This window comes from Callospermophilus lateralis, chromosome 2 (genome assembly GCF_048772815.1).
Source record: "Callospermophilus lateralis isolate mCalLat2 chromosome 2, mCalLat2.hap1, whole genome shotgun sequence".
Lineage (NCBI taxonomy): Eukaryota > Metazoa > Chordata > Mammalia > Rodentia > Sciuridae > Callospermophilus > Callospermophilus lateralis.
Window position 1 is genome coordinate 814,035 of NC_135306.1, and position 19,995 is coordinate 834,029.

At 49.0% G+C, this 19,995-nt stretch overlaps 1 protein-coding gene across 1 annotated transcript; it reads left to right on the forward strand.

Moving 5' to 3' along the window:
- Window positions 1-13,509: 13,509 nt before the first annotated feature.
- Zmynd19 (zinc finger MYND-type containing 19) lies at window positions 13,510-19,620 on the forward strand. The gene is made up of 6 exons (XM_076842978.2): window positions 13,510-13,673; window positions 14,878-14,937; window positions 15,793-15,899; window positions 16,668-16,808; window positions 18,490-18,670; window positions 19,023-19,620. The coding sequence occupies exons 1-6, from the start codon at window positions 13,623-13,625 to the stop codon at window positions 19,164-19,166; spliced, it is 684 nt and encodes a 227-aa protein (XP_076699093.1). The 5' UTR covers window positions 13,510-13,622; the 3' UTR covers window positions 19,167-19,620.
- The last annotated feature ends 375 nt before the right edge of the window (window positions 19,621-19,995 follow it).

The following is a 19,995-nucleotide window of genomic DNA, read 5'->3' on the forward strand; positions in this document are numbered from 1 at the left end:
AAAAAGGAGGCATTTTTCCAATGGAGAAGATACGTACATCTCTTAGGAACAGGAGTCATGACATTCTGAGTCTCAGGTGTTCTGGGCACCCAACTTCCAGGCATAAGTCTGAGGAGTCAAAGGGCTAAATATTTGGTAACTGGTGTACAGATGGCAATTGATGTCTAAGGTGTTTGGGTCAAGAGTTCAGGACACAATCCAGACACTAGTCTTGCTGTATCCAGCAAAAAAAGGAGGGACTCAGGTCCCCTGGGGTAGTCCTAGGCCTGGGTGATATTTCCCCACAAGGCTTCTTAGTATCCCATGTTCCAGGAGGATGGGTCACTCCACATCTTCCTGCCAGGATGGTGCAAATGGGGGAATTCCTGAACAAGGAGTCTAGGGTGCCAATAGGAAGGGGGATGATGACAGGCAGCACCCAAATGCCAAACCAACACAAGTCAAAAGAAATGTGTTTCAGGAGGGAGAGGACAGTCGTGCTGAATGTTCTTGGGTAGAATCATGTGGAGGACCTAGATAGTTTTTTATTCCAGGGCTCCCACAGGGCTCTGCATATCCTCTGTCCTGACCCCATCTCCCACCAACATCCTGCTCCCCTGGGATCCACATCAGCACAGATGCTGTCCTCAGTCTTGTCTCCGTATGATCCACTCTGCTTATTGCACTAACAGGAATGTGACTTCTCTGGGAGCCTTGCAAGTGTAGATGTTTCTTTCACACAATTCAGATATCTCTGGACTTGGAGGCAGGGAGGTGCCCTCCAGCTCCTTACGACCCTTCTAGACCATTCTTCACCCTAAAAGTTCCCAGCTTTAAGTGTCATATTTTCAGAATTTTGACTTACCACCTTCTCAGTCACTGCAAACAAACTGTTCTGTCCCCTCATTTCATTGTAATCTCAGCTCCTGACTGTCATTCTCTGCAATTCCACTCCTGTGGACATTCTGAGTGACTCTGGAACTACACTAGGTGATCCTTCCAGCCTTCTGGCCTCTGCCTGGGCTTTGCTTGAGTCAAGCAAAGATCCTGTCCACATGGTTGTATCCAGCAGCATTCAATACAACACTGTCCTCTCCCTTCTGAATCACATTCCTTTTGACTTCTGTTGGTTTGACATTTGGGTGCTGTCCGACATTGTCCCCTTTGCCACTGACATAATTGAGGTGACACAGTTCGGTACTCACAGTTCCCAGGAGGAAGAGACAGCAGGCCCTGTGGGGTCACAGCATGGCACAGGACCTTCATTTTGTTTTCCACAAGAAGGAATGGGCAAGCCAGGCACAGTGGCACATGCCTGCAATCCCAGCAGCTTGGGAGGCTGAGGAAGGAGGATCACAAGTTCGAAGCCAGCCTCAGCAACAGAGAAGTGCTAAGCAACTCAGTGAGACCCTATCTCTAAATAAAATACAAATAGGACTGGGGATGTGGCTCAGTGGTGGAATGCCCCTGAGTTCAATCCCAAGAGAAGAAAAAGAAGGAGAAGGAGAAGGAGAGAAGGAAGGAAGGAAGGAAGGAAAGAAGGAAGGAAGGAAGGAAGGAAGGAAGGAAGGAAGGAAGGAAGGGACAAGGTAAGGGAGGCCAACTTGAGAGAGCTCAGGACTGAACAGTTGAACAGTTTCAGCAGGCGCTGGCCTGATGGTCTCTGGTCATCTGGTTCCTGGCTCTGGCATGGCTTAGGGCAGGGAAATGGAGGCTGGTGTGTAAGTCAGATAAAGGAGGTGGGTGGGCTGTGGGGTCTGGGTGGGTTAGTCTGTGCAGGAAAGACTTGATCCTGGGCAAGCCATCTCCAGCAATCAGCTGCCCCTTTCAGGGGCAGCCTTTCCAAAACTAGTACAGCTCCAGGATGTAAAGCATCATAAAACTCAAAATTAAAAACACAATTAACACAACCTCTGAATCTCATGACTCCTTTCCTCAAGAATGTCCACTACGGGGCTGGGGATGTGGCTCAAGAGTTGGCGCGCTTGCCTGGCATGCGTGCAGCCCGGGTTCGATCCTCAGCACCACATACAAACAGAGATGTTGTGTCCGCCGAAAACTAAAAAATAAATGTTAAAAATTCTCTCTCTTTCTCTCTCCCTCTCTCTCTCACTCTCTCTTAAAAAAAAAAAAAAAAAAAAAAAAAAGAATGTCCACTACGGGGCTGGGGATGTGGCTCAAGCGGTAGCATGCTTGCCTGGCATACGTGTGGCTTGGGTTTGATCCTCAGCACCACATACAAAGATGTTGTGTCCTCCGAAAACTGAAAAATAAATATTAAAAAAAAAATTCTCTCTCTCTCTCTCTCTCTCTCTCTCTCTCTCTTAAAAAAATTCTCTCTCTCTTAAAAAAAAAAAAAAAAAGAATGTCCACTGGACTTCAGCAGCAACCTCCTACAGCTTGGTGGCTGGTCTTCAAAGATGTCCACCAACAATTCCTTTCATCCCTTTATATCCATGCTGCTCCTCCCATCAGAAGTGGGCTCCATCTCCTGCTGTTGAATCTGAGCTGACCTGGTAACCTGGTGACTTACTTTAACTGGTAGGATAGAAACAAAAGCTATGCCACACTAGTTCCAGGACTGGCTCTGAAGAGTCCTGAACTGCCATTTGGAAATATTTGGTTACCCTGCAGAGAAAGCATGAGAGACAGAAAGCTCAGACATGTAAGTGGAGCTATCTTGGATTTTTAGCCTCAGTTGTGTCCCCAGATGACTGCAGCTGTGTGAGTGGTCCCAGTTCTTTCAGCCATCTATGGTTATAGGAGGAAACACCCCAATTAATTATCCTGAAAGCTGGGCTGGACTCAGCTGGGAGGTTCTTTTGATGAATGGCATCTGCGGGGATGGGGTATTCAAGATGCCCATTTCACGTACACACATGCCAGTTGGCTGGGGCTGATCTGATATCTCTCTCTTCCATATGGACTTTCCTCACGGCTACTTGGGATTCTACACAGCACAATGGTGTCTAGAAAGTGGGACTGACTATCTTGTGGCTGGTCCCCAGAAGAAAGAAGTAGAAGCCGATAATCCTAAGGTTAGACTCAGAGTCCCTGAAATTTCTTCTATATTTATTTCATCAAAGCAATCATAAGATAAGTGTGGGGTACAGCACACACTTACAGGGAGGAAAGGAGTTGATGGTGACAATTGGAAACAGCAGAATCAACCAGCTGAGCCCAACCTAGATTTTAGAATAATGAGAAAATGAGTAGTTATAAGTCACTATGTTTGGGGGTGGTTTACTATGCAGCAATAAATAACTGAATTGGAAATGAAATACTGCCAAAATAAAATTCTGAAATGTGGCACTGACGTTGGAGCCAGGTAGCAGGAGAAGGCCAGAAGGGTTGTGAGAAGGTCTCAGAGATGGAGAAAGTGGAGCTGTGTGTTTTCATGAGACCACTGCCTGTGGCAGCACAGAACAGAACACAGGTCTGAGGACCTAATTTTTCTGACAGCAAGTTGAAAGGGCCAGTCAGCTTCCTTCAGTTATTTATGGTAAAGTGAAAATAAGAATAGAGAGAAGGACTATAAGTAGGAACTGCTCTGCTTTCAAGCCAAACAGAAATATTTATAGAGAATATATTTCAACACAAGTTTTGCTGAGTTGGAAAACAAAATGCTTTCTCACTTCCAGCCTCTCCAGGTAGCAAAAGTTTCCCAAAAGAAAGGGCATTAGGAAGGAGATGAAACTCAAAGATATTACCTGCAAGACACATCCTCAGGGTCACCAGCTATTTCAGATGCTTCATAAGACTCCTAGTTGAGGTCTCTGAGAGGTTTCAGGCAGAGGCACTGTCCAATAGATCTGACTTGAAGCCCACAGTAAGAGAATTTGTGGCACAGCTTGTGTCTAGTGAGGTGAGTTACAATTTTATGTGTGAAACATTCATACATTTTTTAAAAATCTATTCATTTTGTGGCCCTGGGGGTTGAGCCCAGGAGTACTCTACTACTGGCACACCCCAGCCCTTTGTGTTTTGAGGCAGTTTTGGTAAGTTACACAAGCTATCCTCAAACTTTTGATCCTCCTGCCTCAGCCTCACAAGTCTCTGAGATCACAGGGGCATGCCACCATAGCCAGCACACAAACTTTTTAAAAATATAGTATCTGTTTGAACTAAAAGATGCAGTGTTCAAAATAAATGAAGCTGTTGGGCCCCCAACTTTCTATAAGCAAGAAGCAGGCTTGAGGAAGCAACTTAGCTGCAAACAGGAGCCATTTCCTACAGAAAAGGAAAGGTGACTCAGTGTGGAGGCAGGAATGGGGGGTGGGGGGTGGGGCAAGAGCTGCTAGAGGCAGTGGGAGCATGCATAAGGCGCTGGCTCCATCCCCAGCACTGGAAACAAAACAAACTGCTGAAGCAGGAGACTAGGGGATTCTTGCAAGGGGCAGGCCAAGCCTGCAGGAACAGTGCCTGCCCTGGAGCTGAGGGGCTGGTGGTGTCTAGCTGGGTTTCAACACTGCTATGTACCAGTGATTCTGGGTACTCATCTCCTGTTTGAATGGGGGTGTCCACAGCAGTGCTCCTGTTTCAACACTGAATGTTGGGTGTGGAGGGCAGACAACGGATCTGTTACTTTACAGGTCTATAGAGCAAAAGAAGCCACAACCAACATGCCTTCTCCACACCTGGACCTGTTACAGACCACAGAATTCTGGGCTTCTAGCCTAACTCCTGGATTAGATGGCAATTTTGAAGATTGCAGGGACTCAAGTGTCACTGTCATATAGAATGGCATGAATTGTGGGGCCAGAGGTTGTGTAGTGGCAGGCAGTTACACTGGCAGCCCCTGCATGAGTGCCCACTAGGTAAGAAAACACCTGAGTAGCCTGAAAAGAGGAAAGGTTTATTCTGGCTCACAGCTTGGGAGATTTCCGCCCAGGTCTCTGGTCTGTGGTAAGGCAGCACATCAAGGCAGCATGTGATAGAAGGAGCTGCTAATCTTATGGCCAGGAAGCAAAGAAAAAAAAAAAGAAGAGGGGCCAAGGCCCCAACATCCCCTGCAAGGACATTCCTTCTTAGGAGCAGGAGACCTCCCACTAGGCCCCACCTCTTAGAGGTGACACACCTCCAGTGGATCCAGAGCCTGGCAGCCAAGCCTTCCACACAAGCCTCCAGGACCCTCATCCATACCACAGCACTGTCCTCAAGTCCTGTGTCAACTTTCCTGCACCGCCTGGCTTGCCCATGAGACTTGCTTTGCCAGTGGGGTGCTAGAAGAGCAGGACTATGCCCAGGCTCAGCAGCCCCTGTGCACACAGGAGTCCTGGCAATCTGGCCAGACCACAAGGGGAACCACCACCACCACCCCACCCCACCCGGTGGGAATGAGAAAAACAGTGAGGTGCTGCAGTTGAATTCCCAGCCAATGCAACCCAGCGAGGGGCCCAGCCAACACCATGTGAGGCAGAAGATCTCCAGTCCATTCACAAAACTGTGAGAAATGACAAATCCGTGTTTACTTAGGCAGTTACATTCTGGGGGAGTCTGTTGCACATCAGTAGGTAACTGAAGCATGTGGTGGTCAGCAGCAACAGCAGCAGTCCCTCCACAATCTCAAGTCCAGTCCTCCTGGGGTCTGAGTCCCCCACTTCCTCTCCTTCTAACCCTCCCTCCAGTGCCAACAATCTTTTGGACCACCACTGTGGCCTCCGAACCACTGATGACATCCTTCTGGTGTCTTTTAGCTCTGGTGCCAAGGACAAGTCTTACAGCCACTCCTACTCCTCCAGCCTCGTCCCCTCTTGCTTCCGGAGCTCACCTAGAGTGAGCACAGTCCTGTCCAATCCAACCTCTCCTTACCTTCTCAGAGACAGCCTACAGACTGGCCCGGTGAATGGTTTCCATTCCCATATTCCTGCTGACCCGCCTGCTGTGCTTTCTGCCCCTCAGGCACCTGCCACAAGTGGGTGTGCCACTCCTGACCCTCTCTGTTAGAAGGACCAGTCCTTCTTTCACACTCACTTCCTACCAGTGATTTCTACTGCACTAAGAAAGTAGCAGCTTCTCATCAGAGAACTCCCCCAAGCCCCAACACACACTGCCTTTCCAGAGCCCGGCCATCAGATTCCCCTCACCATTACTGACAGGACCAGACATGCACTCCTGTAGAAGTAACTCTCCATCCTCTCCCTTTCTCTGCCCGTCTCCCATCCTTTCCTTTATAACTTGTTCTCCTTCTCTAAGGGGAACTTGCTTTCCTAGCACCCCACTGGCAAAGCAAGTCACTTGTTCATTCCCACCAATAAACAGACATGCATGCTATCTCCCACTACACAAATCTCTCCTTTTATTTATTCCCCCCCCCCTAAGGATTGAGCCCAGAGGCTCAACCACTTAGCCACATCCCCAGCCCTTTTTATTTTTTATTTTGAGACAGAGTCTCGCTAAATTGCTTAGGACTCCATCAGTTGCTGAGGCTGGCTTTGAACTTGTGATCTCAGGATCCCTCTCCTTCAGGCTCAGGAGCTACTGGGATTACAAGAGTGGCCACCCACCCTGAACAACTAACATTCTCCTTTGACTTCCTTTCTTTCCAACTTCAGCCCTGCTTCTCTACTCTCCTCTGTGACAAAATGCTATAGAAGAGTTTTGACAAAATGCTGTAGAAGTTTTCTCATGGTCTCCAATTCCTGTCCTCCCATTCCTTTTTAAACCAACTAGATCTGTTTTTCCACTGAAACTGTACTTATCAAGGTAATCAACCAATGATCAGGTTGCTAAAATCCACTGATTTATTTCCAGGTGCCACCGAATAGGGCCTATCTGCAGAGTCTGACACAGGGGACCCCTCCTGCTACCATACACCCTGTCTTCCCCAGCTTCCAGGCCACCACCCTTCTTGGTGTCCCTTCTTTTTTTTTTTTTTTTTTTAATATTTATTTATTTTTAGTTTTCGGTGGACACAACATCTTTGTATGTGGTGCTGAGGATCGAACCCAGGCCGCACGCATGCCAGGCGAGCGTGCTACCGCTTGAGCCACATCCCCAGCCCCTTGGTCCCTTCTATCTGACATGTTACTTCTCCTTTCTGGATCCTTTTCTTTCCAGTCTATTTCCACTTTTGTACAATAGGTCCAGGAATCAGTCTTTCTGTCTTACTTGGTCCCACAGTGATGTCACCCAATTTTCTGATTTTTTAAAAATACTTTTTCTTTGTTGACAGATCTTTGTTTTTACGTGGTACTGAGAATTGAACCCAGGTTGGGGAATTGGCTTAAGCGGTAGCGTGCTCTCCTGGCATGTGTGCGGCCTGGGTTCGATCCTCAGCACCGCATATAAACAAAGATGTTGTGTCCGCCGAGAACTAAAAATATATATATAAATATTAAAATTCTCTCTCTCTCTCTCTAAAAAAAAAAAAAAAAAAATTAAAAAAAAAGAGAATTGAACTCACACATACCAGGCAGCGTGCTACTGCTGAGCCCCAGCCCCAGTCCCAACTTTCTGACTTTTGACATGATTTGAATGCCTGTGTCCTTCCAAAATCCATAGTGCAACTTAATCCCAGTGCATCAGTACTCAGAGGTGAGGCCTTTAGGAGATGATGAGGCCATGAGGGCTCTGCCTTCATGGATGGGATTAAAAACCTCTGTAAAAGGGCTTGAAAGTGTTTGTTACCTTTTTTTTTTTTTTTTTTAATGTATTTTGGTTTAGGTTTCTTTTTATTTTTTAGTTATCGGCAGACACAACATCTTTGTATGTGGTGCTGAGAATCGAACCCGGGCCGAACGCATGCCAGGCGAGCGCGCTACCACTTGAGCCACATCCCCAGCCCCAGTATGAATATTCATTTTTTAGTTTTCGGCGGACACAGCATCTTTGTTTGTATGTGGTGCTGAGGATCGAACCCGGGCCCCACGCATGGCAACCAGGCGCGCTATCGCTTGAGCCACTTCCCCAGCTCTTACCTTTTTTAATATGTATTTTTTATTCTAATCAGTTATACATGACAGCAGAATGCATTTTGACACATCATACATAAATGTTTGTTAATTTTTTATTTTCTTCCAGGTGAGCATGCAGCAAGAGGTGCCATCTTTGGAGAAAGCAGACCCTCACCCGATATTGAATCTACAGTAAATTGATCTTGGACTTTATTTTTATTTTTTACTTGTTTTTTGCAGTGTTGGACAATGGAGCCCAGGGTCTCACATAGGATAGGGAAATGCTCTACCACTAAATTATATACCCTGCTAAATATATTTCTATTATTTACAAACTACCAAGTCTAGGGTATTTTATTATACCATCCCCAAAAAACTAAGAGCTTTATATACAATAAGTATACTAATGAATGCCAAATTTATCTTTTATTTTTTCATTAGGTACCTGGGATTAAACCCAGGGGTTCTTAATCACTGAGCCACATCCCCAGCTCTTTTTGATATTTTATTTAGAGACAGGGACTGAGTTGCTTAGGACCTCACTAAGTTGCTGAGACTGGCTTTGAACTCACAATCCTCTTGCCTCAGCCTCCTGAGCTGCTGGGATTGCAGGCATGAGCCATGACACCTGGCTTGAATGACAAATTTATACCTCCAGATGGATATTTCTCTTATTTAGTCTATATTCATACTGTTTTGTAAACTTAACATATACTACAACTGACAAATAGAGTTTTATTTTGCTAAGCCACTGAGAACTCAGGGTTGCTTGTTAATGCAGCACAATCAGTACTACCCAACATACAGACTACTACTACCACTCATGTCCAAACACTATCACCTCCCACTCTGTGCTTCTGATCACTGGCTAGAGAACCTTCCTGCTTCCACTCTTGCCTCCTACAAGTTTGAGTTTCCAGCTGTAGAGCACCAGCCTGCTTTTCAAACATGCCAGACATGCTCTCAGCTCAGGGGCCTTTGCTCTGGATGTCCCCTCTGCCACACATTCTTCCTATGGGCCTGCATGGCTCACTCCCTTTGGGACTGTCTGCTCATATGTCAGTTTCTCAGTGAGGACGACTCTGCTCCCGCATCAGATCCCCAGCTGCTAGTGCTGGCCTGCTTGTCATCCCATTCTGACAACCCATCGTGTGCATTTTTTGGCTTCCTCGATAAGCAAGTTTTGTTTTGGTCAATGTTGTAGAGCAGTTTCAGTGGGTGGTAGGGGAGAAGGCCTAGTGGGTGGGTTGCCAGAAGACTTGAGTGGTAGGCAGGATGTCTTGAAAATGTCATGTTCTCCTGCCTTCACCCTAGCATGTTATGTAGCATGGCTAAAGGGACTTTGCAGGTGTAATTAGATTAGTAATTAGTGTTCTTTTTAAAAAAAATATTTTTCAGTTGTCAATGGATCTTTATTTTTATTTATTTATATGTGATGCTGAGAATTGAACCCAGTGCCTCACACATGCTATGTGATTGCTCTAGCACTGAGCCACAACCCCAGCCCCATAATTACTGTTCTTTTTTTTTTATTTTTTATTTTTTTAGTTTTCAGCAGACACAACATCTTTGTATGTGATGCTGAGGTTTGAACCCAGGCCGCATGCATGCATGCAAGGTGAGCATGCTACCGCTGAGCCACATCCCCAGCCCATAATTACTGTTCTTAAAATAAGGAAATTATCATGGATCCTTTGCGTGGACCCAATCTAATCACGAATTTTTTTTTTATTGGTTGTTCAAAATATTACAAAGCTCTTGACATATCATATTTCATACATTAGATTCAAGTGGGTTATGAACTCCCATTTTTACTCCAAATACAGATTTTTTTTTTAAAGAGAGAGAGAAAGAGAATTTTTTAAAAATATTTATTTTTAGTTCGGTGGATACAACATCTTTATTTTTTATTTTTATGTGGTGCTGAGGATTGAACCCAGCGCCCTGTGCATGCCAGGCGAATGCACTACCGCTTGAGCCACATTCCCAGCCCTGCGAGTTCTTTTTTTTTTTTTTTTTTAATTTTGTAGTTGTGTATGGACAGCTGTTGAGAGCCACAACCAAGTCAAGATGGCACCTGGCATTTTGCCAGAAGGAGTGGTTGAGAAGTAACGCCAGCGAGCCATTAAGATGATGATAATTAAGTTAAGCTGTGTATAATTATTCAGATAATGACTGACTGCTGTAACTGGATGATGCTAAATTGAAACAAGCTGTGTATTCAGTTGTGTATATAAACCTCTGCTGTCCGGCAATAAGGCGGCTCCTGCTACCTCGGGTGCCCGCTACTTTTGAGTTCTCGAGAAGTTCCCGTTGAGTTCTGGCAATAAAGTAGTTCCTGTTTGAATCTACAAGTGGCTTGTGACCTCCCGGTTATTTGTGCCCAGACAGACTGCGGCAGACAGCATGCCTTTATTTTATTTATTTTTATGTGGTGCTGAGGATCAAACCCAGTGCCTCACACATGCTAGGCAAGGGCTCTGCCACTGAGCTACAGCCCCAACCTTAATCATTGCCACTGAGATATAGCCTAAGCCCTAATTCTTAAGAGAGAGACTTTGGGGCTGGGGTTGTGCCTCAGTGGTAGAGCACTTGCCTAGCACATTTGAGGCACTGAGTTTGATCCTCAGCACCACAGGAAAATAAACAACATACAGGTATTGTGTCAATCTACAACTAAAAGATATATTTTAAAAAAGAGAATTTTCTTCAGCTGAAAGTGGAAGAAATGAGGTAGAAAGGATGGTTAGAGAGATTCAAAATGTGAGGAGGACTTGCTGGGTTTTGACAGTGATTACAAGCTGGATAATGCAGGTAGCCTCCAGGAACTGAGGACCCCTGGCTGACAGTCAGCACCTTACAGTCATGTGGAACTAAATTTTGAAAACAACTTCAATGAGCCTATGGAGGACTCTCCCTCACAGCCCCTGGTAAAAGCTCAGGCCACCTGACGCCTTGACTTCAGCACTAAAACCTAGATCAGAGAAGCCACTGAACTTACCTGTACTTCTAACCCAGAGCCACATGATAACATATTTGCATTCTTTTTGTAATTGTAGGACAAAATGCCTTTACTTTTATGAAGTGCAAAGGATTGAACCCAGTGCCTCACACATGCTAGGTAAGCACTCTGAAAAGAAAACTTGTTCACTGTTTTTTTTTTTTAATTTTTTAGTTGCTGATAGACCTATTTATATGTGATGCTGAGAATCAAACCCAGTGCCTCACACATGCCGGGCAATTGCGTTACTGCTGAGCCCCTAGCCCCTAATTCACTGGTTTTTTATTTTTTAAGTTTTAGTTGTAGATGGACACAATACCTTTATTTTATTTATTTGTTTTTATGTGGTGCTGAGAATTGAATCCAGTGCCTCACAAGTGCTAGGCATGCACTCCACCACTAAGCTACAGCCCCAGCCCCTGGTTTTCATGTTTTTTGTTTTTTGTTTTTTTGGGTTTTTTTTGATTAGACCCTTTTAAAGACCTTTTAAAGAAAGGGTCTTAGCTGGGCATGCCTGTAATCCCACTGGCTTGGGAGGCTGAGGCAGGAGGATAGTGAGTTCAAAGGCAGCCTCAGCAAAAGCAAAGCACTAAGCAACTCAGTGAGACCCTGTCTCTAAATACAATACAAAATAGGCTGGGGATGTGGCTCAGTGGTTGAGTGCCCCTGAGTTCAATCCCCAGGACCCCTCTTCCCCAAAAAAAGAAAGGGTCTTGCTAAGTTACCCAGTTTAGTCTTGAACTTGTGATCCTCCTGCCTCAGTCTCCCAAATTCTAAGTTTGCTGATTTTCTAGACAGGAAGACAACCATACACAACTCCCAAGAACTAGGAAAGGATGGCAGTGGCTGGGGGGTGGACATGAGGTCAAGGGTTTTGTGTGCATGTGGTGTGTGTGGTGCTGAAGATTGAATCAAAGCCTTATGCATGCTAAGCAAGTGATCTACCTCTGAGCAACACCTCCAGTCCTTTTCATTTTGAGACAGAGTCTCAGTTGCCCAGATTGGCCTCAGTTGCCATTCTTCTGCCTCATTGCTCCCAGCAAGTCTTTCTTTCTTTCTTTCTTCCCACCCTCTGTCTGCTCTGGTGCTGGGGATTGAACACAGGGCCTTGTGCAAGCACTTTACCAACTGAGCTACTTCCCCAGCCCAAGAGTGTTTCTTTTTTAAATGTTGCTGACAGAAGACAGAGGTAACACTGTGACTTGCCCCTCACAGAACTCATGACAACTGGGTCACCCCAAGTCAGCTGCATGGCACAAGTCATCTTTACTACCTGCAGGTGTTCATGGCTGCAAGCCACGCAGTGACCTTCCAAGTCTACAACCTGTGGGCAACAGGATAGGGGTTTAGCTCCCCTGAGGATGACCCCTATACAGCCTGACACAGAAACCATACTGATAGTACCCCCTTCCTCGCCTCATGTCCCCACCCTAACTAGTGTTTTCTGCTGTCTCCTCTCAGCTACATGGACTTGAATCCCTGTTTCAACTCAACTTCTGGGGGAAACCTGCACTAAGTGCGTCTACTGCCCATGGAGCACCCACAGAGCCCCACCTTGGACAGCGAACCTTTTCCTAGGAAGCGCTTTTTCTTACTCTTACACTTTCCCAACGGAGAGGTTGGTAGAGCCCCTAGGCCCAGCCTGACTCCAGATGCCTCTCTGTCAGCTCTTACGGTCCTCCAGGTGTTTGAGAGAATTGGCAAGTTTCAGGAGTCCACAGATAGGCCTACTGGCTTCACTCACTAAAGCCCTTTGCAGACATTCTCTTGATAATTAACCCCCAAACAGAACCTGGCCTGCCAAAAACAGGCTGACCCTCAGGTGCCTGGGGTCATCTTGAAGCAGGGTGGAGCCCATCCACAGGCAAAAGGCCTTGCTCCCAAGGGTCAGGCTACGGGGGCTACAGACATAAGATCGGCCAGACATAAGATCACCATTGCCTCCAGTGTCCCCAATAGGTGTCAGCCTTTCCAGGGGACTTAACGGGCCTTACAGACCTAGGACGCACTAGGTCTGGCCCCTCCAAGTCATCCTGAGCTGTTTCTGGAGGCGCATCCCCGAGGTGAGGAAGTATAGCCTGGGATGCCAACGTAGCTGTGCTGGGAGCTCCGCCGCAGTCCTGCAGGCGGGCGGGCGAGTTGAGTTCGGGTGGGCGGGACCGGCGCAGGCAGATGATCCAGGCCGTCCTGCGGGGCCTGGAGAAGGACCGGAGCAGGTTGTGGGGACCCCGAGCTAGCGGAAGGCAGCTGTGCGGCAGTCGGGGGCACAGCCCCACGGGCAGGCCCCCGCCACCACCGCGCGCACAAAGCTTCCCGCGAAACTGACGTCGTGCCGGCCCGCCGCGCAGGCGCCGCCCCCGGCCCGCCCCTCCCCCGCGCTCGCCCCGCGCTCGCCCAGCTTCCAGCACGCCGGCGCACCCGCTCTCCTCCCATTGGCCGCGGGGCGTCGGCGCGCGCCAGCCGGCGCAGGGCGCGCCCTCCCATTGGTCAGGCGGCTGTGTCGGGGGTGTGTCCCGGCAGCGCCCCGCCCCTCTGCTCCGCTCTCTGGGGTGCGCGCGGCGGCGGCGGCGGCGGCGCGTGGCAGGTCCGGCGGGCGCGAGGCGGCGGCGGCGGCCCGAGCGCGGCCCAGCCTCGTCCGCCCTGGGCCCGCCCGGCCCGACCCCGGCCCGCCCGGAGCGCCGCGGCCTCGCCTCGGCCCGGCGCCTCCCGAGGGAGCGGCGCTGCCGGCCGAGAGCGCAGGCCCGGCCATGACCGACTTCAAATTGGGTATCGTGCGGCTCGGCCGGGTGGCCGGGAAGGTGAGCGGCCGGAGCCGCGGCCGGGCCTGTGCGGGCCGGGCGACGGGCGGGCGGGGCAAGTGGGGCTCGAGGGCCCGGCTTGGGCCGGGTGCCGCTTTCCTCGGGCCAGCCGACGCGCCCCTCTGGCTTCCCGACTCGCCGGGCCGGCGGGGTGCGGAGGCGGCCGGTCGCGCTCACCCGGAGCCCTCCCGGGCAACCGTGGCCGGGCCTAGTATCGGGGCTGCACCTGCGACCGCCGGGTTTGAACAGAGCGCCCTTTCCGCGGCCGCCCCCGGCGATCTCACCGGAGCGTCTGAGGCGTGCTGCGCCGTGCCTACCGGCCCGCCGAGCTTCGGGGATCTTTTTAGCGCTCCCAGGGGCTAGCCAAGTTCGCCTTGGGCTTCCTCACCGCAGGGACCTGGAGCCAGGGATTCTCTCTGCTGCTCTCCAGTGCCTGGCCCCGCCCTCCGCGTGTTTGAGGCCGCAGCTGTCGTGGCACCTGTGGGCTTTGAGGTTTGGAGGTGTTTAGGAGCCAGGGACCTTATCCAGTCCCCACAACCAGTGGCTGCAGCTCCTGGTGGGACAGGAGTGGAGGCAGGGTGAAGTCAAACGCGGAAACTGGTTTAGATCCTAGAAGAGACCCTGAGAGGCTGCCTCAGAAACTGTCTTCTGTCCCTTCAGCAGAAGCTCAGCAAGGACTGTTGGGGATGTGAATTCCCGACTGGGAAAGGGTGGGACCATAAGTGAAAATAAATAAAAACCTTAAGGCTTTTATTTGGAACATTTCGGGCAGGTAGCTAAGAAGCCTAGCCCAGTAAGCACGCATACTTACTGCCCAGCTTAATGAATAAACATTAAGACCTTCTGAATATCATACCTCAGCCTTGGCCCCTCCCTCTACTCCACTGGAACCAACTTTGAATAGGTTTATTGGTATATTAAAGCTCAGTGCCACTTGCTGGAGTTGTGTTGTGCAGATGGGTATGCTCCCTTGGTACAGACTGATGTGGCCATGATTTGGTTTTGTTGGTTTGCCTGCTCTTTGGTGTAGATTAGTGTACACCAATGAAGTGGAACAAGGCTGCCACTTGCTGATCTATCTTGTCCTGAAGAGGCACATAGTTACTTTCTATTTCACAAGAAAATTAAGTTGCCTCCTGCCTGTTACTAGTTAACTGTTCCTTGTGAGTATTGCAAATGTAACTTGTGTGTGGTTAATTTCTAGACCAAATACACATTGATAGATGAACAAGACATCCCATTGGTGGAGAGCTACTCCTTTGAGGTAAGGATGACTGGTGCTTTCATATTGCTTTTGGTTGGTGCCTGGGAAAGGTCATGAGGAGTGAACTTCCTTCCCTGTGCTATGTGAGCAAGTGGTTAGCCACCGCTGGCCTATGGACCTTCAGGTCCACACTGTTGATTCCCACTGGAGCCTGTCGTAGTCCCACTGCTCTTTCTCCAGCCTCACTCACCCTGCTTGCTGGCTCTTGAGAACACACCAGGTCTGGTTGTGTTTGTGACAGGATGTCTATTAACTCAGATCAGGGTGCAGCAGTCTTCACCTCTGCACAGTGTGAGGGGAAGTGGTCCTGCTCCTTGCCAGTGTTCTCAGTAGGAAATGTCCATTTCTGCTGCTGACTTGGCACAGAAGCCCTCCACTGCCAGTGTCCCCACTCCATGATTTCATATCAGCACCTCACACTTTGTAGACACTGCTTGTTCAGGGGTTTCTCTTCCTTGCTAGATTGTGGGCCTTTTTGTTAAGAATGGGAGAATGTATTTCTCTGTGTCCATAGTAGGGTTTCTTGCCCAAATTGAAGATAATGTGTTTGGAGTGTTTGTTTTTCAGTGATTGGCCTTTGGTATTTGTGTCTAAATGAGTCTCTCTAGACCCCCAGGTCCTGAGAATAGGCTGGCATTTGTCCTTCTGGCTGTTTGTTTTGCTTGATTTTTCCCCTCGCTCCAAGTACTGGAGATTGAATCCAAGGGTCCTCTACCACCAAGCTACATCAAGTATTGCCCACTTGCTCCAAGTACTGGAGATTGAATCCAGGGGCCCTCTACCACCAAGCTACATCAAGTGTTGCCCAGAGTTAGAGGCTTGTTTAACAAACCTTTTCCCCCCCTTTTTTTTAAGGCTCGAATGGAAGTAGATGCAGATGGGAATGGTGCTAAGATATTTGCATATGCCTTTGACAAAAACCGAGGAAGGGGATCAGGCAGGCTCCTTCATGAACTGTTGTGGTGGGTATTTTCCAGAGGCCTTCCATCCCATCTGGGTCCTATGTAAGCTCTGATGTGCAAGTATGCCTGGGGCAGTAGAGCTGGGTGAAATTGGATTAGCCCCACTTTCCCTGGGTCTGGGTCTGAAGAGTTGTTTCTGTGTCTTTTGCCAGTAACCCAAAGGAATGGTGAATTTGCATGTTGTGGTACTTCAAAAACCAGGTGGGGACTGGGGTTGTGGCTCAGTGGTAGAGTGCTTGCCTAGCATGTGTGAGGCTCTGGGTTCGATCCTTGGCACCACATATAAATAAATAAAGGTCTATTGACGCTAAAAAAAATATTAAAACAAAAAAAAACAAACCAAGCCAGTGTTCTGCTGGGGCAGAGACTCCTATGGAGGAGGGGGATTCTCCTCTCTTTGTTGGGCTCTCACTATGCCTGTTGTGGGGTTTAGTCTACCTCCCTGGGAAGCAGGCCACCAATGTTTGTTGTACACTGTGGGGCTCTGAAATGTTGGGACCACCCAGATGCAGAGCTGGTCTCAAGGATGGCTGTTAAAATAGTTTTTGGGTTTCATCCTTGGTTCTCATGACTCCAGCCCTTAAATCCTGGAGCAGAATTGTCAACATGGATTCCTGTGGGCATCCTCCCCTGGGTGTACCTCCTGTCCATAGGATGAGGAGCCAGTTCAGACCAAGTAGCTGAGACTTTTTTCTGGCTGGATTTGCATGTTAACCAGAGATATCTGTGAGGGTCAGAGATGGCACTCTAGAAGATGTTTTTCTCCAGGGAGAGGCACAGGGGCGGCGTTGCTCCCGGTTTCCAGGTAGTGCACCTCAATGCTGTGACTGTGGACAACCGCCTGGACAACCTGCAGCTGGTGCCTCGGGGCTGGCGGCCCAAAGCTGAAGAGACCTCCAGCAAACAGAGGTGGGTTTTTCCTATTGTGCTTCCTCCAGAATCTCAGAACCAAGAGGGTCTTGTTCCTACTGTGTCATGATGCCTGTGTGTGCTTTGGGATCAGGATTATTTTTCCCCAAAGTGTGGTTTTCCCCATTTGTCGTGGGAATGGGAAGAATTTCTAGGATTATCTTCCTGGGGTGATCTTATGATAATTGGACTTAGGAATCCATTAGCTGATATGATGAAGTAGGGCTAGCTAGCCTTGGGCCATACCTGAGTCCTCCTATGCATGTACATGGTCTCTCTGTCATGTTCTTTTGCTAAGCAGTTTTCCTTGAGTAGAGGTTTGAAGAAAGGATGGTGTGGTTTGGGGGCGTGACCTCTCAGTTTCCAGCTCTCTGAAGTCCTAAACACAGTACTCTGTACAAGCTTCCATGTAGGAGGGCAGTTCTTGCTGCCCCAGGACCAGCCCATCTCTGATACTTGTGAAGCCCTTGGGAAGATCTGAGGGACCAGCAAGATGGGGTTGGGAGCTGAAATGAGCCCAGGAGTCCTCAGCTCCACATGCATCCTTTAGGAAAGGGGGCAGCCACAACCCTGAGTAATAGAGATTCCTGGTCAACTCGTCTAGCAACCCTTCCCCCTCTGTTCTGTGTCCATTTGGGGAGATTCCTTCTGCAGTTGTGCCCTATACCTGCAAGCACCTCCTGCTGGTAGAGGTGACTTGGGCAACTAGGACTTAGTAGGTGTCATTCTTGGCTTTCTGATATGGGTTTTGGAACTTAGCAGTGTAGAGCACTTGTACTGGGTCAGGCCCCAGGCCAGAAGCAATAGTCAGAGCCAGTCTGAGTGAGCCTCAAGTTCCAGCTGCTCCAGGTTGTATATCCTGTTTCTTGGCTTACAGCCTCCACATGGGCTGGTTCTTTATCCTTCATATCCTACATAGGATTACTCTTCTCCCAGGCCTGGACTTTGTACTTTGCTGTCCTGGTTGATATGGGACAAGTTTAGCTCATCTAAAGGGGCCTCTTTGCAAACCTGATCCCCTCCTCCCCTCCTTCTGCTTCCAAAGGGCTGCTCATGAACCTCACAGAAGGGCTTAGAAAGCTGCCAGCATCCTTCCATATGTTGACCCTCCCTTTCTGAACAGGTGCCTCATGGTCTGGCTTCCATTAAGTGGGATGGTCAGAAGAGTAGGTTCAGTGGCTCCTTGGCTCCTGTGGTGTGGGCTGTACCCCTTGAAGCCCAGCACAGACCTGGAGTCCTCTACACTCAACTCTTGTTTGGGGGCTTTATACTGTAATATGTGCCCTCTAGATCTCAGTTCTTAGTAGAATTCTTGGTAGCCTCTGACTCATTCAAGTGGTGGGAAGTGGTTAGAAGGACATAGGACAACCCAAAAAATTGAAGGGGAAATGGCTTGATAGGTCAGTAAGGGTGCCTCCAAGGGTCATAAGTAAGGTCTGAATTGTCCATATTCTGTGCCTGCTGTGTGCCCATTAGCCCAGATGTTGGGGAGGGTGACAGATAAGGCTGTTAGTGGGAGATTGTTATGCTAAATAGTTAATGTCATGTAGTGATAAGCACACGGCAGAGATGGGCAAACAGAAATCAAATTGCTGGAACAAAAACTGGTGTCCTGAAGCTGCACCATCTTACCTGTGTGCTGCCCTGAACCAAATATACTGAGGCCTCTACTTGCTTTTAGGGAGCAGAGCTTGTACTGGCTTGCAATCCAGCAGCTTCCCACGGACCCTATAGAAGAACAGTTTCCTGTCCTGAATGTGACCCGGTACTACAATGCCAATGGGGATGTGGTAGAAGAAGAGGAGAACTCCTGTACCTATTATGAGTGTCATTACCCTCCCTGCACAGTGATTGAGAAGCAGGTACAGTGTGTAGCAATGAGGCCTTGGTTGCTGGCCACCTCACCCGCAGTTTGGCTATGGCATGGACCCAGTAGACCCTGGGTGTTTCCCTAGCTTTCCACCAGGGTGTTTCTCCCTTTACTCTTGTACCTGCCTAAGCAGGCCCAGGCCTTAAAACTCTGATGCTTGTTTTTTCTGTTGGGTGGTTGGTTTGTGGTGCTGGGGCTGGAACCCAGAGCATTGCACATGCTAGGCAATTGTTCTGTGGTGGAGCTATATACCAGCCTGGCAAATGGTGTTTTGCCAAGTCTTTTCAGGTTCTGCCCCACACTGCTTCCCAGAAATGATGGTGAAGCCACATGTTCTGTTTCAGCTCCGGGAGTTCAACATCTGTGGGCGCTGCCAGGTGGCCCGGTACTGTGGCTCCCAATGCCAGCAGAAGGACTGGCCTGCCCACAAGAAGCACTGTCGGGAGAGGAAGCGTCCCTTCCAGCACGAGCTTGAGCCAGAGCGATGACGGGCAGCGGAGCTGCCACTGACGTGGGCCTGTGGCTTCGGGCTCTTCCGTGGGCACAGCAGAGACAGGCGCTTGAACCTGGAGGTGCCGAAGAATCCAGTGGCAAGCCCAGAACAGCCACCATGAGTCTCCCCATGACACATGCTGTCTGTGGGGACAGTGCTCCTCCAGTGTTAAATGTCCAGCAGAGACAACGGGGAGGCTCCCCGGGACCTTTCTCATTATTTATATGTTAATATGTTTGTAAACTCATGTACAGTTTTTTTGGGGGGGAGGCAAGGGGAGGGTTAGAAACTACAAATAGGATCATTTGCTGTAAGCCTCAAATGGCAAATGGTCGGCCACAAGTCTAGAAACTCAATAGTGGAGCTTCTCTCCTGGGCAGTGGGGTCCCCACTGAGGGTGGCCTGCACGAAGTTGTGTCCAAAAGGACGGAGTAAAGGGTGGAATCATCTTCTGTCTCGGCTGTTCTCTGCTCCTCATTCCATCTGTTGAGGGCCAGGCGTATTTTTGAGTGGAATCAGCCAAGTGTTGTGGAATGACAGGACCTGCTGTGCTCTTCGTTGGCCTCTGAGGAGCAGAGCATATCAAGCCTTTCTGGAGTCTGGCTGGGAGTGCAGTGAGACTTGGTCAGTAGGATCAGCGGGGGTGGTCTAAGAGGCCAGCCACCATTTCAGTAGTTGTGGGATACATTAGATCGGAATTGGCCCTAGATTCTACCTTGCTTGAAGTGGGAGTTTCTTCCCAGAATGATGCGCACAGCCTGCCTAGCATGAAGTGAATGATACTTCTCTACCCATCAGCCCCCGGGACAGCCATCCTTCTCCCT

Excerpts from the sequence above, each read along its gene's own strand:
- Zmynd19 (XM_076842978.2), top strand. The coding sequence starts at position 13,623 with ATGACCGACTTCAAATTGGGTATCGTGCGGCTCGGCCGGGTGGCCGGG. Across the intron at positions 14,938-15,792 it reads TGGAGAGCTACTCCTTTGAG|GCTCGAATGGAAGTAGATGC; the intron begins GTAAGGATGACT and ends CTTTTTTTTAAG. Across the intron at positions 15,900-16,667 it reads CTCCTTCATGAACTGTTGTG|GGAGAGGCACAGGGGCGGCG; the intron begins GTGGGTATTTTC and ends GTTTTTCTCCAG.